Raw genomic sequence first — 25,650 nt, 5'->3', positions numbered from 1 at the left:
CCGGGTCCTGCGTTTGGCTTCGGCGGTGCTGCAGGGAGCGTGCTGACCTGCTGCGCAGGAGGTGCTCTCGCTCCTGGCGAAATGCCATTTCAGTGCGATAGGATTAAAGATGGACCAGGTCCATTTGTCCTAAACCTGATACCTCTAGGAAAGTACATGAGGCCTGGGCTGTAAAGGAGATGGACGCGGGGTTTCTCTCTCCCCACCAAATCAGTCTTGTCAGAAAAAAGTCATAACAAGAAATCATATTCATAGCACTTTAAGTAAAACAAGTGAGTTGTATAAATGAATGCATGTTAATATGATTGAAATATGCTGTTACAAGAATTGTATGTCTTACTCGTTGCTCAGGACTTACGTAGTTGTATTAATTGTGGGAGTGAATGCCAGGAAAGAACAGGCAGTAATTTGGGATACTTGATTATGTGGTTATATATGTAAATCGTAGTTTTGAGGTGCATCTAAAAATTTGTTCAGGTGGAAGCGTGGAAGGAAACTGTCCAGCTCTGGAGGTTATGTTTCTCAGCTGTGTGTTGTATAATTAACTGGTACATTAGGAGGGGGGCTAGAATAAAACATGAGTATGTTAATGCAGCCTGGAGCTGATGTTGTAGTGATCATTGCAATGCAGATAACGCATTTCTCATAACTGCTGCTGCCTACTGGAGCCTTTGAAACATCTGGACCTTTAATTGAAAAATAGTGTGGTGCTATACAAAGCAGACATGCTAAGTGAAGTCAACAATTTAGAATAAAAAATAATAGTGTGTTATTTACCTTGTAGTTAAATATTCATACTTTGTTATGCTTTGTATAACAGGAAATTACTGGGTTAAATTTTTATGAATAGTGACAGTGTGAATAAGATAAATTAAGTATTTAACAATGTTAATGGAATTTTACATTGTGATCTGCTAACTCTGCAGCACAAGCTAGGATGATACAAAGGAGAATCCACTCCTCAGAAAGGAACGACTTTGAAGCTTCATTGAAAAACTGTGAGGACTGGCAGGCATGTGAATGTAGTGTGGTCACCTGCCGGTGTTGAGTCATTCCACCAGTGAGGCCACTGGGACAACTTTTCCATAAATGACTTCAGAATAACAAAAGTAATCATATGGCTATAGTAATGAAAAATACCAATACTGGCTTAACCACCTGATGAAATAAATATCATTCCTGTTTTGCCATAGTAGGTATAGTATGGTGTATTGGAGAATACAAGGGGTAGAACTACCCTGTGTTTTCATACGAACACTAAGACTTAGCATTATGCCTCTGAATATTAATATAATATGCAACTGAACAGGCATTTTCTTCAGATCTGTTATAATACTGTGCAAATAAAATGAACAGACTACGTTATAAATATTTAACCATCATATTATGTTAGATGCTGTTCTACTCACCGCACCAAAACCTACTAGTTGCAGCTCTGTGTTTCACTGCTGGGCAGTGTGGGTCTTGGATACTGAGGCTGATAAACGTGTTCGTCATCCTACTTTGCTGCCAGTGTGTTCACTCTGAACCATATGCCGGCAGTGTCATTATATTGTGCTACAGTATGAGGGTTTCTGCCACATGCTTATTGAAAGCTTTTAAGATATTTGATCATCTAAACTTAAATATTTTTTTTTTTATTTTTTTTTTGGATAACCCTTCCTTTTCTACTCAGCCCCTCAAAAGCTGTTTTGCTTATGAGTAAATATGACTGACTGTTTTATTCCCACTTATTTTGGATGAAGAAATAATTACTCTAAATTTTTTTTTTTAAGTCAAGATCTTAGAAAACGATGCTTTTCAATGGTCGTCTTAGAAAAATATAGTCCTTTGTATTGCCATAAACATCTGTGCTCTAATCTGTTAGAACTTTTGTTTGTGTTGTAAATGCTGAGTTAATATATTTCAATTTTTTCCCCTTCATGTATTTTCTATATGTTGTTTAAATACATATGTAAGTTATGTTTAGGAGGTGATTGCTGGATTACAAAGTATATTAAATAACCTGTCACCTAAACCAAAAAAACATTTCACCGGGCTTAAAAGTGAGAAGACATTTTACATTTGGAAAAGGATAAGCATTTGTTTCCATTTTGTCTAATGTTTAGCATTGTTTGCTGGGAGGTGAGTCAATGACTTGAATTAATTATAATTACTGAAGAGACATATACTGATTGAGCAAATAAAGTAGTAAGCTCATTCGTGCCAAGGCCATCTAATTAAATGCTAACTTTGGATAAGCTAGATGTGCATGAAAGATTAATTTTAAGAGGTTTTTATGACTCCCACTAAATAATGATTCAGTAAAATCTTTGCATTATATCATTAGAACATCTAATCTTAAAGTGATATAACATTTAGTCACAGAACTCTATTGTACAGGAAGATGCAGTAAATTATTATTGTTAAAAATTAATCACTTGTCTCTAAGAAATGTTTATGGACTTTGTTTTAATTTTCTGCTGTGGTGTGCAGTGAAGCAAATCAGAAGTGAGAAGGATACCGCGTACACATTTTTCTCAATGGCTGTTCCGTTAGCTCCCCATTATGCAGATACTTCAGAACTATGTTTAGGGGTAAGTTGTCCTAGGGATGGACAGACTGCACCAAACTTCCTATATCATGTAGAAGAATATTAGTGGCCCCACAATAAGCTATTCAACATATACATCACCTGGTATTGGAGGGATGTATATATTTTTCTCATGGACTTTGATTAAAAGTTGATTTTAAATCTTAGAGAGACTTCTTGTGTTGAAAGAATTGATAGAGTTTAAATATGTTTTTTTTTCTTTAATTTAACATACTGTGCTTTTATTTAAAGCATATTCATTTTACTGCAGAATATTACTTAATGATACAGATATTTCTAAAATTATATGTAGCCAATGAAGATCATTCTACGTGCAGTTTTCCTGTCATAGTTGTAGTAACCAGTATTTATATAATTAAACACCACAGCTCACAAATACAATCCTGGAAAATCCATGAAAATTCATCATTTGAGTTGCCTGTCATATCCTTCACTCATACTCTTGTGTCTAGAAGTACCAGCAACATATGTATGTGGTGCTACTTATGTTCTTGTAATTAGCCCGACTACTGTTACTATATATCAGCAAATATTACTGTACTATTTTGTGGCTGTCTTCATTTTAGACATGAGAAGCATGGATTCACAGGAGCAGTAGTCTTAGATACCAAGTTATTCTTTCAGAAGATACTTGTTTATTAATGGGAATAACTTGCCTAAGCTTAGCCGCTGCTTATTATCAAAGTGCATAAATAAATATACATTGATCTGCTTAATTTAAATTATAAAAATAGAAAGCAGAAAGTTTGTGAGTTCAGGAGGCTATACTTCTCAGCAATGTCAAATAACGGACACAATTCTGTGCAGCTCTTGGAACAGCAGCAGAAAAGAATAGCTGTAAATGTGCCAAAGAGCTGTGATGTGCGAACCACCAAGAATTGTGACGACAGTGATAGAGAAAACAGAAATACAAAGAAATTAAATGATTTTTTTATGTGCACACCACATTAGCAATAATTTGGAAAATAGTATCCCTGGTTTTTTGCCTCTTCAAGCCTGTGTACACTGCACAGCGCCATGTTTCCTCCCATGAATTGCAGATGATGAAACATCATCTCTACTTTGAGTGAGATGAAAATGCTATAGAAATAGCAAACGGAAATTTTCATAAGATCACACTGTAGGAGAGCACTAGGTAGCCTTAAGAGAATCCATTAATAAAAATACTAAGAAAATTTTCTGTGATTTATTGTATGTTTTCTGTGTATCCAGTTACTCCTCACTTCCTTAAAGGATTGGTGGAATATAACATTTCTAACAATAAAAGCTTAATGGAATCAGATTTGTGATTTCCTAGAAAATTAACGAGATATTTTGTCAATTTTATTCCAGACTTCATTTGTCAGAATATACAGTGTCCAGTGACAAGCTAAAAGAATTTTTTGACAAATTAACTATGCCACAGGTGACAGATCAGGAAAATGTTAATTTAACAGCCCCTTTATGCTTCCCAGATTTATTGGAGGCTATTAAGGAAACTCCAAATGGTAGGGCCCCTGGCCCTGAATAGATTTTCCATTGAATTTTATACAGGATCTATTAATAAAGTTTGATGTTGCCTTTTTGAATATAGGTAATTGTACTTTATCTTCTGGATCTCCTCAGCATTTACAGTTGGAATACAATTTTTAGTTGGGAGAAAGAAGTAATTATGCTTCCGGTAGTGTCTGTAATCTGGTTCTGAATGATTCCTCCCAAAGAAGAGACTACAAGCACCATCTAAAACCCACAAGTTATTACTAGTTAAATCCAGCGTGGCTAGGTCTTTGACTCTTGGCCACTGAGACAAATAATTGGATCCCTTTTATTCAGTCCCACCACCTTCAAATCCTTACCTAATAAGCTTTGCACAGATAAGTAATTGAGCTCTGTGGGACTTCCTACACAATTAATATTTTGCAGGACCAGACTAAGGATATGGATTCAGTCCGTCCTGTGGACAGGTACCTGACTGTTTGGATTTCTAATGCTGGTTCAGAACAAATATCATCAATTTGCAATAAATACAGTGGAGATTTCCTCCAGACCCCTTTGACTTGGTGATTGATCAGTCTAAGCCTTGACCCACATGTTTATAGGCCATACTAATGTTTCCTACATAATATGACAACGAATGTTCTCATTACTAATAGAAGGTCTTGACTGGCTTCCAAATCTCAGGTTTCAGCCTCTCTCTAGTATCTCATGGCAATCAGTTTTACAGCCCTTTTAATTAATAAAGATATTTAACTCTCTCAAAGATCTCAAGTATAATAGTGATGCTTTTGAGCCATTTTCCCAGTACTGCTGCTGTTGGTATTGTTCCCCTTGCTCAAAGAGCAGTTGGAATCCTGATAAGTGTACAAATTACCTCTGGTTTAGGTCACCTGTCATCTTGATGTTCATGCTGAGAGTTTGTGAGTAAGAGAAGAAGAATATCAGTAATGGAGGGAGTTTGGACAAGCAAGACAGTAAAAATAGGCTGGAGGAGGTAGAGGAGATATAGAGATAGGGAAGAACAAAGAAAAGTTTATTTTAAAAAACAACAAACACAAAGCAACAGCACAGTGTACGACAAAGAAGAGAAGCATTGTGAAAGGCAGACCCAGGGAAGTTACTATCTTACTTGTGATAGCTGTGAGATCAGGGTTCCTAGAATGTGTTTATTTTATACATACATGTGTTTATTGGATTATGAGCTTATAAAATAGTGTGTACTTGTAGTAGTGGCTAAGGGAATAGTCTGGTCTTTTTGGTTATTAGTTTCAATTCTTGGCTTGTTCGGCCGTTCTCTGGTTTTATGCTGTGTACATCGGTTGTAACCTTGGCATCGACTCTCGCGTCTGGTTGTCAATTTTTCTTGGATTTTCCATTATCAAGACTAAGCATTACTTATGATTCCGCCATCCTTGGATTTGAATATGTAACTAACTTTGCGTGCCAAGGAGTCACATTAATTTCCTTGATAACTGCTATTTACTCATTCTAATGCAAATGTAGTTGAAACCACAGGTCTCCCGTTCTGGGTGGTATCTCCAGTCATGACCATAACGTGAATGATGCCCAAAGCCTCACGCGTGTTCCTACACTCTCTTGGTTAGTGTTTGCACCTGGGCAAAGACAGGGATAGGCTTAGAGTGGTGATTCATTACCTGATGCCAACTTAATTCTCCTTAAGTCCTGTAAGTGGGAAAGCAAGAGGAGAAAGAAAGAATACAAACCCCCTTATTTTTTTAGCAGCTGTAGTTCTGTTGTGTTAATGATTTCCTTGGTGAGATAAGGCCATGGGTATGGGTGGTGTGTCAGAGTCCCAGGCACGCTCACACACCCAAAGGCTTGTTAAGGCTTATCCAAACAAGGTGAAGGAATGTCCCATATTCTGTTACAAATATAACATTTCCTTTTAAATGAGTAAACCCATTTTCTTCTTACCTTAAAAACATGGAAGGAGGAGGCATCTGCACTATAAAAATGCTTTCTTAAAAAACAAATTCATTATATTTGGGTGGATTTTAATAATACTTTTAGCTATGCTAGTATGAATAACTTTATTCTTTAAATTCCTATTATTTCTCTAATTTATAATCACACTGAAGGATCAAATGGTTTTTAACAATATATTGAAATTAGCACATGGCATTTAACTCCCTGTTTTATACTCTCATTATAGATTTATAGTATTGAATCCTTTTATTCTGTTACTTAGAATTCCGAGTGATTAATTTGAATAGTACTTTCTTCTCTCAAGGCCCATGTATGTATAGAGATAGATAGAGATATATAGTTACATCAGGGGTGCTTTTGAAGAGGGGATCAGGATGTACAATCTTTTGTCTGCTTAAAAGATTACTGGTTTAAAAATGCAGTCCTATCCACAGTAGATTAAACTTTTTTTTCTTGTAATGCAAACTTTATAGATCTTTATGTAGCTATGTATTTTATGTTTTGTTTAATTGCTAATCTCTACAGTCCCAAATAGTTTGGGGTTGTTGTTGGTTTTTTTTAATACAGTGAGTTCCAATAAAACCCAGTATTAGTTAATCCTTCTTGGTTGTCTTCAAATAGTTCAAAATAGTTTAATGGCTCAGTTGTATGTGTGATATTGTTTTTCTCTTGGCAAACCAAGGTCAAGCCTAAGGTTTATTTTTAAACGTCATCTTTACCTCCACGTGTGATCGACATTCATTTTTGCCACAGTTCTCTACTTCGGTTGTGTTCCTTGGTTTGATTTCCCTTGGATGTTGTGTCTGGCCAGCTGTGACCTGAGCTCTGAGCTTACAGTTACTGTCTCTGAATTGTTGGCATCTCTGAGATTCCAGTTTAGGTCTCCCTGATTTATGTGTGTAGACCACTGCCAGCTGTGGTAGGCTCTTCCTTTTCCTCCTTTCTGTGGGAATGTGCTGGCTGGGCTCCAGTCTCCCCTCTTATGTATGCTCAGAGTTTCCCTGTGGTTTATCCCATTGCGCATCCGGGTGTGAGCTCCTTTGACTCCTTTTTGTATAGCAGCAGGGGAAGGGGGAGGCTGAGGGGTCCCAGACTAAAGCTGGAGGGGAACTAGAACGCTGAAAAGCAAGGAGCACTGGCAGTTCTGGCGTGTCCCAGAACTAGAGTAACTGGTGATGAGACAGGCTGCTTTGGTACTGCCGCAGAAGATGCCTCGCCTGTGCCCGGGTACCAGAGAGGGAGTGCTAGCTGGAGGAATAAGGCACGGTAAGTTGGTAGTTTTGCACTTGAGGGAAGTGAGCTTTTCAAATAGTGGGAAAGAACTACAGAAGAAAGAAGAAACGTAGAAACAAAGGTAATGCTAGTATTAAATGCTGGCAGAAAAACGAGTCTGAGGTTTTAGGTAGGCTTGTCCGTTCTCTCTTTCTCCCCGTCCTACCCCCCCCGCCTCCTTTTTTTTTTTTTTTTTTTTTTTTTATGATCCCGCAAGAATATGGGATCTTGCAGCGAAGTTCAGACTCTTTATGGAAATCTGTGAAATCGTTGCCAAATATTTCATATCATTTTTACAGATACATTAAGCAGCAGTGAAAGAATTGGAATTTAAACGTTCAAGCTTCTTCCAATTTTAAGTTGTAGCAGTGTATTTTAATCTTTCTACTGAAAAGAATCCCATCTGCACCAGATTTTGTATTAGCTCTGTCATACCTTTTTTTTTTTTAATACATTCTAATGAAATATATTTTCTTGACAGGGTCATGTTGGTACAACGGCAACCAAAAAAATTGATGTCTACCTCCCACTGCACACAAGCCAAGACAAACTACAGCCCATGACAGTTGTGACGATAGCAAATGCCAAGGTGCATGACCTGATTGGACTAATATGCTGGCAATATACAAGTGAGGGACGAGAACCAAAACTGAAGTAATGTTCTTTCTTTACTACCTCTTGATCTCTAATTTTCTCCTCTGCAGCCTTTTTGCATAACAAAATGGATTGCCATGTCAATGTTTTTATAGATAAATCTTAGAGAAACCACCTACACATTTATCAGTATTTCCTTTTGAGCAGTACACGTGCATCTATATCCATTTCTCTTTCAATTAAACTACTGGGTACTGTATAATGATAAGCATATGAAACCACGAATCTGTAAATGAATCATAATTTCAAAATGCTTTATGTAAAAATAATATAAATCTTATCTCTTTTGGTGTCACGGAGACGTTTTTTATTTTATATCCTATCTATATTTTGGTAGTGTTCTTAATGGCTAAGCTCACAAGGATGTCACATAAAATCCAGAACTCATCTGTAACTCCTTCTCGTTTGTCCCGAGAGAAGGTACCCAGATCCTGACTCTGTTTTGTCTGCGCGGTACCGGTTCCTCCTACAGATTCATAGAGAGAGGAGTTGCTGTACTGGGTGACAGTGTGTCTTGGAAGTACTGTTAGTGTTCTCCTGAAACCACAGAACAGCTTTTAGCCATAGTGAGTACACCTGAAAACAAGTCAGAATTCTGCCATAGAACTTCAGCATTATCACTTACTTGCTTTCTGCTGTCATTTTGCTGACATAAAGACTTCAATTCATTATACACATGTTAAAATGTTTCTGGTTTTCTAAGAATTGACAGGTATACAGGCTAAAGGTGCTGTCCTCTCCAGGTTATCATCCTGGAGATATCACTAACATAAAGATATGCAAATAAGGTTCCAGAAAAGAAAATAAATACCATCTTTCTTCGAAATTGTGAATAAAATTGCGTTCTTCAATTAAAAAACCACTGTCATGCAGCGTTTTATAATTTCTACAAGTCTTTGACCTCAGTCACGTTGGCTCTTTACTGTAAAGAGCAACATCTGTCTTATCCTCAAAAATTTTAGCTTCAGTTAATCAATGGGTTTTTCAGTATCTTTGGTAATCATTGCTTACGTCTTCATTGTGAAAGAATTCTGCCCCTAAGATTTCTGTGACTAAATAATGGATTGGATTTGCTGTGCTGGAGAACTAGTGTTGTTTAGTAAGAGCCGTTACTTTATCATGGTAGGTGACATAAGGTACATAAAACAGGTACTTCAGAGCCACTCATCTGAGTAACTTTGGTTTTAAAACAGTTCTGTAAAATACTTCAGTTTTTGCTGGGTCATAGAACATAAAATAAGAACTTAAAATGGTTTATTATAGAGTTACTAGTAACAGATTCTAGTGGGTGACTTTCCCGGTGCAAAGAAGGTTAACCGTTTTGTTTGGGTTTTTTCTATATGAGCCAATTTTCTCTTTGTTGTTGTTCCTGGAATATTTGATAAATGTTTGTTTGGGGTTCTTTGGTACTGAATTTTACAGTTTGCTCTTTCAACATTTTTCAGAAGTATTTGCGGACTCAATACTCTTCTCTTCTGTTGTAGCGCAGTTGTAAGGGGGAAAAGGAGGTGCCAAGAGGTCCCTTAAACTGCCGTTTTTTAGGATTAGTTGATTTCTGTTCAGTAGATATGCAGCAACACAGAAAAGCAGCCCCTCTTGAAAACATTTTCATGGATATTGTTGCCTTGGATATAGGATTTCCCTTAGCTCTTCTCAACAGACATATGAGATGTTTCAGAGGTTAAACGCTTCAGTTTGATTTGTCATTTTTTTACACTGAAGAAGAAATATAAAATTATTTGCAGATGGTGCCATTTCATTTGCTTTTATTAATTTCTGTTCGTTATATCATAAGTTCAAAAAAGTATCCTTTGTGTGTGATTAGCTTATTTTTTAGTGAGACACCACTAATGCCAATCTTTGGACACACGTATATTTTTCGGGAGCACAACACATCTCAAATGGAACAACACCCGTGAGTAGAGGTATTCCATGAAACATCATTGCCCACAGCAAAAATCAGCAGTGGAAGGAAATGAATTTCACTCTTTGCCTTGAAGGATAAGATGTTATGATGTGTCAAAGAGTGATCATGACCAAGGAGGCTGTCTAATGTGATCAAATCTCAGGACAGAAATAATAAAATAAATACTGGAGGCATGAGTTCCCAACAACAGTCTAACAGCAGCAATTGAGAACCTGGGTAGAAATGCTTAAGAGGAAGGGGCAGAGCCTCCAGATTCCAACAAGCTTGTTTTCTCGTGTAGTTGTTAATTATTTCTCATGTCTCCATCATCTTTTTTAGCATTGCTGACTGCCAGTCCTGTAGCAAGGATTGATTTAACTGTAAACTAATTCTCATCATTTCCAAATAAGGAAAGAGCTTGTGTAGGTTGCACGTTCTGCATTTGCTGTTTATTCCTGATATAGTCAGTTTAGAGTATAAAAAGAGAAAATTGGTATCATTGTGACACTGCACTAAAAGACATACAGAGAATGCTTCAAATCTGATATACAACGCATGCAGAATGACAAATGTACCTACTAGTAACACAACTTGAGAATAATGAGGAGGTTGTAGACTTTGTAATTAGGAGAAACAATCCCTCTGTCTTTAGGAAAAGAATATATTACTGCCTAATTCTTTTTCCTAAAAGGTAGATGTAAGAGTCTGAAGTGAGTGAGTACTAGTTGACAGCTTTGAGAACATTTTGTATTCAGTTAGGCTGCCTTTTTTATTACAATTGTATTATATTTGTCTCTATTCAGTGTCTTGATAAGAGGAACCACTGACAGTGTTAGCAGCCCTGTTCCTGGCCTCTTACATCTGAACTTTGGTCATAACCCAGTGGACCATTCTCTTGCCAACCACTGACAGATGTGCTGTAATGATTCCGCCTGAAAAAATAAACAAAATCCCTTTCTAGGAATAAGTTAATAGTGAGATGCAAAATTCAAATAAACTTCCTATTTTTACAAGTTAAGAACGCTACTACATCTGTCAGTTGTTGTACTTAACTTTTATATTCTGTCCATAGCAAACTTGGATTCTCAAGACTTTGAACCTCGTAATTTGAAGCCTAAAGTTCAGGACTTTGATCTCATCCTGGTGGAGGTTCAAAATGCAGAACAGTTTTACCTGTTGGACTTGTTTTTTCAACAGATTGTGACTTAATCTGTGTTAATGTTCAGGAACCCACTCCATGTTTGAAGACATTTGTAACCCCTTTAATTTATGGGATTCAACTGACATCATGTATTTTCAGTATAATTGATGGAAGATAAGTTGCTGTCACCACCACCTTTTTTTGGCACTTGGATTGCTTTGAGACTGCACTGAATTTGTTCGGTTGCCTGCATGTCTGTATGTTCCTCTAGCTTTAATGAGAATTATGCAAATGTATCAAGTACCAAATGAAAATGTTAACTTTATTTATACGGAGCTTTAAGTGCACACACAGAAGAATTCTGTCAAACAAATAGGTTAGAAAATCAGTAGTTTACGGCACAGACCACAGCTGTGGGAAGATGGGCATCAGGTGACTGGTCAGACTGGAAAGTCTCATAGCGTGGGGTGACTTTTGAGTTACATTGAACTGGACAGAATGAGCATGCAGAGCTTGGTGTCCGTATTCGCAGAAATCTAAATAGAATAAGAGAAGGACCCAAAACCCATGCCAAGTCTTTCTCATTACATAAGCAGGATCAGCTGTATCTATATTATTCGCAGCCTTTTTGTTTAGCTTGTTCCTAAAAAGCCTGGCAACCATGCAAACCACACAGCCTCCCAGCTGTAGGCTTTCTCTGGTTGTCAGAGCCCTAGTGCTGTAGGAATTCTCTTCCCAGCGCTACCTTTCACCAGTTCCCCTAAAAGTTACTTAAGTGCTCTTGAAGAAGTTAAAAATTAATTCTACAGCAATGTTCCAGTTCTTTATAACAGTCCAGAGGCTCATGAAAGTTTCTTTAATAGTATTGCAGAATTTTCAAAATTCATAGTGATAAACATCGCCGGATTACCTTTTTGTTAGCAAATTTACAGCTTATGTTAATAGTAATGCATCATTATTACCTGTTTTATATAATAAATGTCTTAGTCATGGCAAGGTGCATATAGATCACCTGGACTAAGCACTCTCAGTAAAGCACAGTTGTAACCCAAGGTTTGTGAATTAATTGAGAAAATTGCAAATCAGGTAGTCAGTGAAATAATTCATTGTCACATCCAATCAATAAACTTTGTAAATCAACTCATTTAATTCAAAAAATGATCTATATAGATCAAGCAACCAATTAAACAATTAGCATACACTTTGCAATTAATTAATTTAAGCATCAATCATGCAATTAAAACTCCAAATTTAAACTGCAGAGTTTAGAAACACACTGCCATGTGAACATTCAGGCCATACTTCATGGCTGTGGAAAATGCCTGAATGCTGGCGGATTTGCAATAAGAAAGAATACTTATTTTCAGGTCAATAATTTCAATACTAACATTTGAAATGGATTTTAATATTAGGAAGATGTGATTAATACCTGTTTGGTATATATAGGTAACTATTTCCCTATGGGCTTTCATATGTGGAAAGACAGAGGCTTAAATTTTTCTCTCATATTCTTCACACTGTATCTGTTGAAAACTTTCTGTGTCACTTAGTCCTGCTTGTTTGTCTGTACTAATTTTTAACGGCTTTTAGTGACTGGACTTCTTAGATATTTAGAAAAGGTAGCTTTTCTACTAATCATTGCCACTGTGTTGAACAGACTTTTTACTTTTCCTGTAGTTCATTGCACTGTTTACCTGCCTGAGAGCATTCTCTGCTTTTCAAGCCTACATTCAGTAAACTTTCACAGTTGCTTAATCTATGAAAGACAGACAGACACCGCTGGTTTGTCTTTAATTCTAAAATGTAATGGTCTTTATCTGTAAAATAAATACATTTTCACAAATGGAGAAATACTACTTCCAGCTTTATGAAGTCATGAACTTTTATAGACTTTAGTGTATTTTAATCGCTGTCAGTATTTTGCTCGCAGTTCAGTTAATGATTAAGTAAGACTCACTGCTTTACTCTGAGGTTTTGGGGGTTGTTTTGAATTACCACATGGTTGCGGTAGCAAGATATGTTGGGACTTTGTTGGGACATATTTATATGTGTGCCATCAGCGGCTTTTAAGTATATTAATCCTGTAATAGGTGTGTCCGCTGATTTGTTTTCTACAGCATTTAGTGACTGGTATTGATCGACTGAACTGAATTGGTTGTCTAGCTTCCCTCCTGAATAAACTTGTTTTGTCTTTGTTTCAGCGACAACGTCAATGCCTACTGTCTCCATATTGCTGAGGATGACGGTGAGGTTGACACAGATTTTCCACCCTTGGATTCCAATGAGCCCATTCACAAGTTTGGCTTCAGCACTCTGGCGCTGGTTGAAAAGTACTCTTCTCCCGGCCTGGCAGCGAAACAGTCGCTCTTTGTGCGCATGTGAGTATGGATGCTAACTTTCTCAGTCACTGGGAAACATCTGGGTGTCCGTGCCACCTCCGCATCTTTTTTTCCTCTCTAGTTTTCTTCATCTGAATTTAGCGAAGTTCAGGGGGCGTGTGTATTCGCGGTTCTCTGCAGACGATGCCCTGCTCCGGGGCTTGTCACGAGGCAGGTAGGAAAGTAAAAGCTGCTGGCAGCAGCTTGGGTGAGCCCATCGTTGGAAGTCTAAAACTACAGAGAAGAAAATAAGCCCTTCTTTATATGATTAGTGGAGAACATTGAACTGATGCACTCCCGCTAGTAAATATTTGGAATTTACACAAAGTCTGAGCTCATAATCTTCATTTTTCTCCAGCCATGCTGCTTATTCATGAAAAATATGTTCTGAATAATAAATGAAATAATGTACATAGTAGCTTCAGAGAGTTAAAATCATGAAGTTATTCATGTTGGATATGCCGAGCCCTTTTCAACAGGTATTAAGAACTGATCTTGCTAGTGACTTTTTATATATTTTGGGAAAATGTATTGAATTTTAGCAGGAAAAAAAAAAGTGTACTCGTGGTGTTTTGGGTATTCCACATACGAGAGCCTTCAAAATCTTCTTTCAAAGCCTGACAGACAAAGTAGTAAACTTGCATTTTATGACTGGTCAGTGGACTGAAAAGCAAATAATTTTAAATAGTTGCAGGGTGTATTAATAACAATGCAGTGATTGAGTAGAGAAGTGACCAGTAAATAAGCATGCCAGTTAGAATAGGACTGGACACGCCAATCTACAGTCCAGAAGAATTTTGAAGAGGAAGACCCCATCCGCCACTGAAACGTTGAAGCTCTCAGGTTTGTAGCTCAGGAAGAATTTGCTATTTCATTGTCAGTGAATTAGTGTTTGAGTGATATTTACTGTGCTTGATCCCTTTTCTTTTTCTTTACTTGTGACTGAAAAATCTTTTATACCATCAGAAGGCCTTAATTACTGTAACAAAATACTAGTAGTGTAAATCAGTTCTTACTTGGGAAAAATATTTCATGTTTGGATCTCTTGATAATGAAAATTCTAATAGGGTTTTCTTGGTTATTGGGCATTTCTTAATTTATAAAGGATTACTTACATTTCATAGCCATACAGCTGCTTCCAGTTTTGAATAATCAGACATTTAAAAGAAAATTCCGACCTCTTTAATTACACTTTTATATTCTTTATTGTGTACTGTGTTTCTTGGAGATGTTCTAAAGCACCCTACTGAAAGAAATTTTCAGAAATTCCACGTGTGTTTCCCAAAGGCCCATTCACTTTATTCCACTGCATTAGGTCACTGGAAAATAAAATATTCTGTCCACAGTATTTACAAATAAGTTGTTCAAGGTAAGCATATTCAGCCGTGCTGAACTGGATGCAGTCATGTGGAAGCTGATACAGGGAGGAAATGAAGCAGTCTCACCAGTCCTTTTACAAGGTCCATTTTTGGTTTATGCAGGTTACAGTCACGCAGTTGAGCCAGGCAACTGACTTTTCTGTCTGTGGAACTGCAGAATATTTAGTGCCTTCCACCTGACTGAAGAATGCTGCGTGTTTTATCTGAAAGAGGGAATATCTCTTTCACCTGCATCCGTTTCTCTAGAGTCAGTGCTATTGCCATGAATTTGATTTTTTTAAAAAATTTTATGATTCTATGGTTGTTTTATTTTCAAGATAATCCTGCATTTTCAGTATCCCCAGAAAAATACCAGCAGGCATATAGATAAAATTCTGTTCTAATTCCATGCAATCATAAAGGATCACAAGCATTTATTGCAGGTAGACCAGATAAGAAGATTCTAAATTGTTGATGATTTCTCATCTGGAAAAAGTCCCCTTTCTTTCTCAACTGCCTCCTACCTAAACTCCTGTTGCCTGTACTCAGTACATAAATAGGGATTGGTATTTTAAATGCAATGAACAAATCTGGTCTCAGATTTTGGATGTTAGGTTGGAAGAGGTGGAACCAGTGTTCCTGTGTGGAGCCCAGAGATCTCAGCAGGACCCTGGCCTGGCCAGCAGTTCTCTGACTGGTGCTTGAGCAGGATTTAAGGTCCAGCTGCAAATCCTGCAAAAGAAATGTGAAACCTTATGCTTTAACATAATTTGGGCTCATGTGAGCACCTTCCTTCTAACTTGGAGGTCCTGCTGATTAGAAATAGGAGAACTGCATCATAAGAAGTGGTGCTTTTCTGAGAGCACATGTTAATTCGAAATTGCTTGTACTTCCTGTGTAAGTAGTTATTTGTAAATAGAGTTAAATTAGAATTTTTAATGTGTCCCCTAGAATAGACAATACTTGATAATCACTTGATCAAAAGATTGTTACTTCTGTGACTTTAAGTGTGTGTGCTGTCTTATTTTTGTAGGGATTTGTTGTAAATTCTACATCTTCTTCCTTCCCTGTCGTTCTACTAGTGCATGTAATTGTGTTTTTATATTTTGCATCTCTTTTTTTCCTCTTCATGCTGAAGTATTTCAGCTGCTGCTGTGTCAGGCTCGTGACTTGTAATGTTTATTAATATTGAATCACTGTTGAAAAAAGTTGATGCCTCTGAGAAGCTTCCTGATGAAGCATGGTGTTTTATTTCAGATTTCACCCATCCTGCATCTTGGATATGTTTTCAGATGTTGTGCAGTTACTGAGCTGACAGTTATGGAACCTTGCCAGGGACCCCGTTTCAGCAGGACATGTTTGAGCAGAAACAGTTTGCAGAACTTTATACACTTAAACTCCTGCCAAGGCAAACTCTTAGCCACTTGAGTTAGTTATAAATACCCAGTGGCGGTGGTTGGAAGTAGCCCACAGTGCATTTTATATTCTGAGCTGAATGTGAATGTCTTTGTGGCTATATAGAGTAGTAAATAATTGAGTTTGATTAGGGAGAGGGACCTCATTATCCCCCCACCTGTGCCCAGCTGGTAGGGGAGGGTCGAAATGAAGCCATTAGCTGTCTCTCTTACTGGCATCTCAAAGAGCTCAAATACATCTGTGTCTTATTTTCTTTTCTGGCACAATCAGTCGAGCAAGCTAAGCAGGCATGACCGAATTTGGCAAGTTCCAAGGACTCTGGCAAAGTTACACAAGGAGAAGACGGAGGGCAGTCATTCTGGCTTCTAACTGCCCATTAGTCTAGCGAGTTATGTTTTTGGAAAATGTCTGTTGTGGAAAGCAGTACTTTGTCCAATGTCAAACATGGCATTCGCAAACAGTCCTCTTTGATGTCGAGTATGATTTGTCAGGAGGAGTCAAACAAAGCGCTGCATTCATGTAAATGCAGACTTCTTGAGATGATGAAGTAATACCTGAAAGACTCTGAGCAAAGGTAGCTTAAAGTAAGGCTGTACTATCATTAGGGATTTTTCCCGTGGAAATTTTATTATCGCAACTTGACATACTCGATCTAATGGTGTTTCTAGGAGTTGTAGCTCAGCTGCCAGTTGGCACACAGATTAAATTTGGCATACAGTTCCTCTGCTCTGTAGCACCTTTTTTCTGTTTTGATATTATGTTTAAATTGCTTTGACTATTATATATGTGTTTTTCAAAGCAGCACCTCTGCTATACCTGATAGATTAAGGTTTGAAACATTTTTTAAATATCAGGCTTTCATAATACACTTACAAATTCAATTCAAAGCTTTGAAATGTGTTTTTTACTTGGATTACAGAAGCACTCCCCAAAAGGCCTGTTACCAGTTTTTACATGGTTGTAGGTAATTTACGGTATCTTTTAGAATATTTATAAAATGCAAATTCAAGAGAGTTAATGTAGGTGCCAAAGTTCAGAAGGTAGGCTCCCAGGATAGTGAATAGGGAGGGGTAGGACCCCAAGAAAGGAGTCAGAGCAGGAAGCTGACTTTGGTGGGTGTCTAATGATAGCTTATAGTAGTGTCAAAATATAGCCAATTAAACTCAAGAGCCCAGAGTTATCCAAGGCTAACCTGAGATGAACAAAAGCAACATTATTTAGAGCTCAGAATAAAAATTGTGGCTGGCATAGTTATTCTGGTTCATATCACTGTGTACTTGTCTTAAAAATTACCCAGCTTAAGTTAAGTACATTGCGTCAACTGGGATTTTTAGTCTTAACTTGACTTTGTGCTGATCAAGTGGAAACCGTTCTTGCTCATTCACAGACACTTTCAACCATGCCAACCATTTTTTGCAGCAAGCTTTAAGTGCTATAAATTCCACTTGAGTGTTAAAAAAAAAAAAAATTGAAAATAAATTTTAAAAAATTGCTCCGGATTGGAAAGGCGGCTTTTGGAAAAGTTTGTTTCTCATTCAGAACAGAAGCCTTTTGTCCTTTAAGTGTTGGGGTTTTATTTTGTTGCACAAACAGAGCCCATGGAGAGGACACTGCCCGTTTCCACACTGCCTCTGAGCATCTTCCCCCCCCAGGCAACACCCCGGCGTCAGCCTGCCGAAGCTCTTGCCTCTTCTGTTGTTTTCTTTTTCCTCTTCTGAACCTTGCCACCCTGGCTCCAGCACTGAGGCTGTAAAAGAAGATGGAAAGCCAAGTTACCGCAGAATGATCACTATCATTAACATTCACGGGTGGTTCACTTATCATTCCTGACTGCACAGACATGGCAGCCGTTATGAAACGTCCACAGGTGTAGCACGATGATACATATTACATTGTGCCACAATGGATTTATGTATTCTGTAACAAAAGAAAAGTGTAATGAAAAAATACAGAAGGTAATCCTTTATTCCTCCACTGCACAATTTATCAGTAATGCCTGTGGATGATAAGTGCCAGGGATTTCCTTTGCTTGATTTAACCTTGTCACCCAGGTATGTTTTTGTAAAGTGACAGAAAATACAAGCTAAGGAATTTCTTTGGCTTCCAATTTGTAAGCAGCAGTTTTAATTGATTGAATAGCATCTTCTTGTCTGTCCCGTTTTCTAGTGTGTTGACTTAAAATAAAGGTATCGCACGTTAGCAGAGTAAGCTAAAACGTGTAATTTATAATCGTAATTAAGGATATGCTGGAATTAGGTTGAGCGAGGACAGTCCATGCACATTATCAATGCAGAGCATAACCGGGAAGCTGGCAAGGTGAGCTGGGGTGTGTATTTCTTCCAGAAGAGCCTCACTGTGCTATTTTCACATAAAGGCGGGTTTGCAGCAGATTGATGATGTTTTAGGCGATCCAGTGCGGAGGGGTGGCTCCAAGACTCCCTGCCTGTTTGACAGCGCTCCAGCGCGCCGGGGACGGCGCGGGGCTTCTCCTCCTCTGCGGCACAGGAGATGTGCTCTGACACGCTGGCCTGACCCCAGGATGACGGCAGAATCTCTTTGGTCTGGGCTTAAATCTGCTCTCGGCGCAGATTTGTGGGTTTGCTGAGTGCTAAAATGTCGTTACTGAGGTTCTGCGCTGTATTGTTAGAGAAAAACAGCGCTGCACGCTTAGTGAGCCGGAGCAAAGGAAGGGGAGAATCACGCGTCTGAACTGGGACGGACGTTTCAGACCCTCTGGCTCTGTTCCAGAGCAAATATCCAAAAGTTTACAAATGCGGGGTGCGCTTTACATTTCACTGCTCTTGCCAAAGTCTCGCGCACTGGATAGCACACTAAATATAGTAAAACACAGAGCTTTTTCTTATTTTGCTTTGATCAGTAAAATAAACTTTTAAAGATTGTTCTGGGATGAGATCCAGCTTCTGAGGCAAAGAATGGCCATGGCTCAGGCATGAGTTAGTAATAGAGTGTCAGGAAAATTAGTCTGACAGTTCTCAGGCCAGCTGCTCAATAGGAAGAATCGACCAAGTCGGGATGGCCTGAAATGCGCGCGGGATCAACAGCAGCATGTGCTCTTTAGCAGCTGAAGTGTCAGGAATCAAAAGACAATCTTCCATTTTCAGGAGGTTCCAGATACGTGTTGGTATGAGCAGCCCCAAGCTGGGTCAGCCATGGTCGGTTGCTGTCGGTTGCTTCACGCCCAGCGGGAAGCGGGGCTGATCCGGGATGCAGCCTGGCTTTGTTTGTGGGAAAACACATTTGAAAAACATTTTGTACTGAAGGAAGAAAAAAAAAAAAAAATTGTGACTGCAGTAATTTTGGCCATAGAAGGTTTTGGAAGACTTTCCTCACCTTTGCTGTTGGGGTTTTTTTCTGCAGTATTTTAATTTATTTTCCTGTATTTTGGTTGCAGTTCTCTGGAAACCTTCTTTCCATATTGCAGAGCATTATATGAATTACCTGAAGGCGCCAGATGTCTTTTGAATCGGTGTTCTGATGGTTGGGTCCAGTGTGCAAGGCTTTTCTTTAGCAAACATTGTGTCATTTAAATAAGAGCACAAAGGTAGTTTCCTTTTTGTAATTATAGTATAATTGTAGAAGAGGTTTTTCACTTCAAAAAATCTACTAAATTTAGCTCAGCAGGTCGGTTCAGACTAGAGCTGTAATGACTTCAGGAAGGAAGGTGGACGACTTCCCGGTCGACTTCCCAGACGACTTCCCTTCTGCTGAGCAAAGGCAAGATATTGTGCGGTGCTCGTGCATGTTGCAGGGCTCCGTAGCAGCTTAAGGGAAGGTTTGCTCACCAGTAAAGAGTTTAGGAAGGTCTCTGATTGCTGTATGGCATTAGTCAAACCCCCTGAATCCTTGGGCTGTACCGAGGATGGCAATCTCACCACTGCAGACATGGACGGTACTCCCTCATGTGGAGTAGTGGGCTCAGTTCTGCTCCTTCTGTATTAAACACATGGCAGAAATAAAGAGGGAAAAAGTAGATGCATGAAAAGGTTGGGAATATTTGAAGACAAGTAAGATAGAGTTATAAATAATAAATGGTCTAGAGAACATAAATTTGGGGCTTTTAGGCAGTTTCATTTTGCCAGGAACAAAGGGAATTGAGAATGAAATTCAGATGAGACTAACTCGCAACTGACGAGGAGGAAACACCGTTTTATTCCAGTGGCTTGTGGGACTGTCTGCCGTGGGGCGCGCTGCCCGAGGAGCTGGGGGATGCTCTGAAAACAGACCCATCCGATACCTTACTCACAGTGTGGCAGGCTTTTTGTATTTTTTGTAACGCAAAAATGACCACCCGTTGTGGATTTCTTGACTGTCTCTTCAGCCTGTTCCAGTCACGCTTGGCAGATGATGTTGAGCTGAAAAGCTTAACGGGGGTAAATAAGGTAGCTCTGTGCTGTGAGCGGGGTAAAAGGGGACAGCGTGTGCTTGCCGTTCCGACAGGCACGAGAAGAGCGTGAGCGAGCTGCGGGACCGCAAGCCGGTGGCCAGTGGGTGCCCAGGCAGGGAGTTCGCTGGCCACCGGGTCTGCGCTGCAGCCAGTGGCCGGAGGAGGTGTTACTGTGTGGTGAGGGCTTGAAGATGTCATTTCGTCATCTGGGCCGGGGATGCCACGTCTGAAGTGATCCGAACTCAAACTTGTATTCCCAGTGTTTGTGTCTTAGTGATGTGTAATATGGTCTTGTTTTTAATGATGTAATTGTGTTGCTTGGATTGCTTTTCACTGCCAGTTGCTTTCAAAAATATTCCAGCTGTGATATTCATATAGAGCTCTACTCCCTGATTAAAATTCCTAGTTGCCAGATACAAAGCTCCTCCTCCTGTCTAAATAGCTTTGCAAAACAGTTTTTTTCCATGCAGTGCAAATCTCTCCCTGTGGGTGCCTAGCAGCTCTCAAATTTCTGTGCTAACTGTCTGCAGTGACATCTACTGACATGAGCAGAGATTGACTGCAAGGTCTAAGGGGCAAAATTTGCTGATATATTAATCCAGTATCTCTTCTATTATACTGTCATCTCCTCTGCTTCCCCAGTGATGCCACTTTCAGTATTTGCCTGGCGGTACCTTCCGTAACACCCCCCCCCCCCCCCGCTGTTTGCGGTGTTTCCCCAAATGTGGGCTCTCCAGCGGGCAATGGCCAGGACACGTACCCCGCTGTCGGAAACCTTTCTGGGAGATCTTGTGCCGTGATGGTCACAAAAACGTGTCCAAAGAAAGCACGTTACTTGCATTTGAAATAATGCCATACATGAACATTGCTGAAAAGCTGCTGTTATTTCTGAGTGTTGTTCTTCCACTTCTCCTTAATGATTTGTTACATCTGCCATCGGGACATGTATGAAAATGACATTGCAAACTGTTTCTCTTGTATGCACTGTGAAACGCCTAGCAGATACTTAATAATGAGTAGTTGAGGAGCTCCGCAGGTACATTTGCTCATTTTTCTTTTTTAATGATGAACACAAATTGATCAAAAATAAAGATAAATTAGGAAAATCCTTACACACCTTGAATCTCAATCCATTTTTGTCTCTGCCTAAGGGAGTTTGCTCAGTTTCTCCTTTTAACTTACTTTTACAGCACAACTTTGTTAATTGTTGTGCCTAACAAGTCCTTTGCTTGAAACTAAGGAAAATTGCAGTGAGCTGCCTGATGATGATTATTTTGTAAAAATGCGTGTGCATCTGTCTTGCAGAAATGCTGCTCATGGATTCTCACTTATTCAGGTGGACAGTATGAAGGTCACCATGAAGGATATCTTACAAAAGGCCTTAAAGAGAAGGAAGGGATCACAGAGAGGCTCAGGTGGGTTATTTATCGTATTTTCTGAAGGGTAGGGTGTTTTTCCATGAGCATATTTTGTATCTCTTTTTAACTGTTGTGAAAGATGCTCAATTTTTTTTTCAGTGGGTATTGTGATTTTCAGCACCACTCAAAAGCAGTTCTGTGCACAGGTTTGTGTTCTAGATACTGGCAAAAAGCAGACAGTGGAGGAGCTGCATAATGTTTGCTGCAGAGCAGTATATCCATTACTGCAAATATTTATTTATGATAACAAAGCCATTTGCATTCAAGTCCAGCTAGCGGTAATTTGAGGTGATGGGTGGAAGTACAGTAAGACCAGTCCTTGATAGCATTTGTACGCTTTTAATTTATGTAAGAAAATGATGCTTAGTATGATTTTAAATAATTTAAAGGATTCATTGTTACTTGTAGTGAAAAAGAAAAATTTACTTTCTGCAATGTTGTCAAAATAGTACTTTCATAGTTAAGACATATCAACACTTAAAAAAAGAAAATTTATAGTACTTGCATTTATATTTTAGAGCAATGCTTTTCCAGGGTGTAAATGTGCATTCACATATACGTTAGTATATATATTTCAAAAGTATAAGGCTGAGAGATCTTTCCAGCAACAAGGAAATAATTACTGTGAGAAACTGCACCGAGTCTTGTCACGCAACAAAGGAACTTTAATATAAACCTATCTATATACTAGGTAAAGATAAGGATCTTGTCTTTGTAAATGAATGAAACCTCCTTATATACCCTTAGTTTTAACTATGGGAAAAGAAAATAAACCCTGTTCTCTTTAGAAAAAGTAGTTCAGTGCAGTTTTTAAACGAGTGTATAATCTGTCATGGATTTAATTAGCTATCTTCAGATGAGAGCTGAAGTTTTAATAAAAGTTAGAAGAGATAACACAGTGAAGGACACGGATGAGCTGTCTCAAGGCCATATTCCAAGGGAACGATAAGAGCTGTAAAAAATGGCAGAGGAGAGCAATTGAATGAAGCAATGAAAATCTGATTCTCGTAAAAAAAAAAAAAAAAAGGGGTGGGAGGGGGGAGAGAGAGAGAGATGCTGGTAGGGGTGGTTGTAGATGAGACCCGCCAGCGTCTGCAGCAATTTGGCCGCTGGCCAGGAGTCATTGTTCACCCTCGGCTGTGGCGGCTCGGTCCAGATGTGCCAACTGCACGTTTCGGCTTTTGCCAGCTGACTGCGCCGTTTGATAACCAGCTCTCTGGATGCCCATCACTGGCCGCAGAGATAGAATTAAATGATGATGATCTTCCCACAAGTTGGGAGAGGAAACAATGCATATAAATCTTGATTTCATCTCAGCGTGAGAAGTCTTTATCCATCATCACTCATAATGAACAAGTCGTTAGCTGCGATGAATGGTGTTCTGTTTTTTTCAAACACCTCTTTTGTTCACTTTTTGGGTGACTTTTATTTATTTCCTGGGGTCAGATTTCTCTTCCCTGAAGGGAGGTGGCTAAAGGATTCACTTAGCTCAGTCTTTAAACTACTTTCCTCCTTCGAGTAACAGATGTTTCACTCTTGGTCCATTTAAAATTTGGTTTTGCTTTTATTTTTGTTAATTTTGCTCAGTAGTTTAGAAATGGAATGGACCTGTCTTTTATTCCTTCAGCCAATACATTCATTTCTACTGTCTTGTCACTTCTGCTCAGAAACCTTTGTAGTAACAGTATATAAGCATGTATGTATTATTTGGGTTTTTTCTAACTGTATAATAAACCATTTCAGTTTACTTTTTATAAATTATCCATGTGACATCTCATCTCTTTTGAGATATGACCATCATCCCTGCTGTGGATGTAATCGCAGTAGAAGTCACGACTAAAAACCTTTTGGTTACTTATAAGTATGTTTACTTTTGAACATGTAATTGGATTTCTTGAGATAGTTGGTGTTGCTTGCAGATTTCAGTTGTGTACAGATATGTCCAGAATTAGGACCTGCAGTTGTAAGCTTCATGAATTGGAGTCGCTGCGAGAAGAGTGATCCCTCTAGGGAAAGGTTTCTGCTTGAATTCCCATTTTACTGAATTTCATAAATGAAATACTTTTTTTTGTTTTATTTTTTAAATGTTGGTGAGCAGTCATAATGCATTATTGAAATTGTAATGTAATAGTGTCACATGGGTGAGGAGAATTCTCAGATTAGGTATTTATGTCTTAAATTGGTAAACCACAAATTAAACTTTTTAATGAAAATTTTCTTCCCTTATTCCCAGTTACTTCCCTTATCCAAAACCGTGATTCATCAGTCAGCACACTTTGGGGGTGTAGGTAGTGGGGTTTTGGAGGGTCTTGCCTGTCATCTTTAAAACAGCAGAAATTGCAGCTGTCTGCACAGAGGGATCCTCTTGCTTGCGCTGCCCTCTGCATCCAAAACAAGCCTTTCACAGTCCCTTGTGCTGCCATTAGCAGAGCTGGGTGGAAATGCCGCCTGGGCTAACGGACAGGCTCAGGATGCCATTGCAGGAGGCATGGATAGGCTGGAGCCGGTGTAGGAAAGGATTTTGTCATCATTCTTCATCTACCACCAGATTCTTCCTATTTGGAGTGGATATGCCCCTTACTTTCACTGGGAGATGCACAGATAAATGGAATTTAAGATCAGACTATTAGCATAGTACGGTCCTGTGCCGTTGTACTTCAAGTCATTATTAAGCAGTGGATTAGGATGTCAAAGTTCTGAATAAAAGATAAGACATAATTTAAGAAAAGCATTTCTTCTCATTCAGCAATGCTTCCTTTTAAGTTGATTGTTCTGATTTTTAAGAAGTACTAACCGAAAATAGACTTAACATGTTTATTTAAAGCTTTTGTAATAGTTTAATGAAACTGAAATGCCTATGAACTTTTCTGCACATTTTCAATATGCCTCCAGACTGGTCTTCACAGGACAAACAAGTTCATTATGTTTACGGCTTATGCTCTTTCCAAGTACTTGTATAAGAAATTGTTTTCTGACCTATTTTCACCACTGACTTACATGACATTTTTCAAATTGGTCCTGTGTTTGTAGGAAAATTCAAATCTTGGTTGGCTTTTTTGGGTGAGGAAGAAATTGAAGAATTTTTGTTGTATAGTCAGGAAGGAGATGTTGCAGCATGACCACGGCTAAAACACTAGACTAGCTTTCTCTGTTTTATTCAGCCAGTAGTCTGCAGCTTACAAGTAGGTTTTTCAACAAGCTATTGAGTAGCAAGTTCCTGAAAATCCATACGCGTCAGTCACCTCTGTGAGGTGATGACCTTCTGAGCTTCTCTATTTTTGATTTTTGTTTAAAAGTGCCATTACCATCCTTGCAGCTACCAGCCCTTGCCTACCTCCTGGAGCACAAAGCTGTTAATGACAGAAAGTTTCTCTTGACGAAGAGTCTCGCGGAGCCCAGGTTTCCCCACATTCTGTTTCAGCACGTGCACCGGCATTCACGTAGCTGTAGTGTGAACTACCTTTGTAAAAAATGCCAATGTGTTTATTTCAAAATCCCTTTTGTTGAAAAGACGAAAGCCAAATAAAGACTTTTGACTGTAATTTAACTTCAGGACAAAGATTATTTATTGCAGGAAGATACCGGTCAGTAGAAGGAGATAGAAGTGGGGTATAACCTTTGTTTCATAGAAAGCGGCATGAAAAAAATGTAAGCAATATTCTGATTGCACCTAGCTCTATTTAGAT

At 38.7% G+C, this 25,650-nt stretch overlaps 1 protein-coding gene across 4 annotated transcripts in view; it reads left to right on the top strand.

The window, feature by feature from the left end:
* The window catches only part of MAPKAP1 (MAPK associated protein 1), a 109,681-nt gene that overhangs the window by 39,535 nt on the left and 44,496 nt on the right, over nt 1–25,650 (top strand). For all 4 annotated transcript variants that reach the window (XM_049831616.1, XM_049831615.1, XM_049831618.1 and 1 more), the window contains 3 exons: nt 7,770–7,942; nt 13,191–13,367; nt 21,852–21,961. In XM_049831616.1, coding sequence (XP_049687573.1) covers nt 7,770–7,942; nt 13,191–13,367; nt 21,852–21,961 — 460 coding nt within the window. The remainder of the gene's footprint in view (nt 1–7,769; nt 7,943–13,190; nt 13,368–21,851; nt 21,962–25,650) is intronic.

Source organism: Accipiter gentilis, chromosome 29, assembly GCF_929443795.1.
Source record: "Accipiter gentilis chromosome 29, bAccGen1.1, whole genome shotgun sequence".
In the NCBI taxonomy this organism is placed as follows: Eukaryota; Metazoa; Chordata; class Aves; order Accipitriformes; family Accipitridae; genus Astur; species Astur gentilis.
This window is presented reverse-complemented; position numbering and strand designations above follow the sequence as displayed.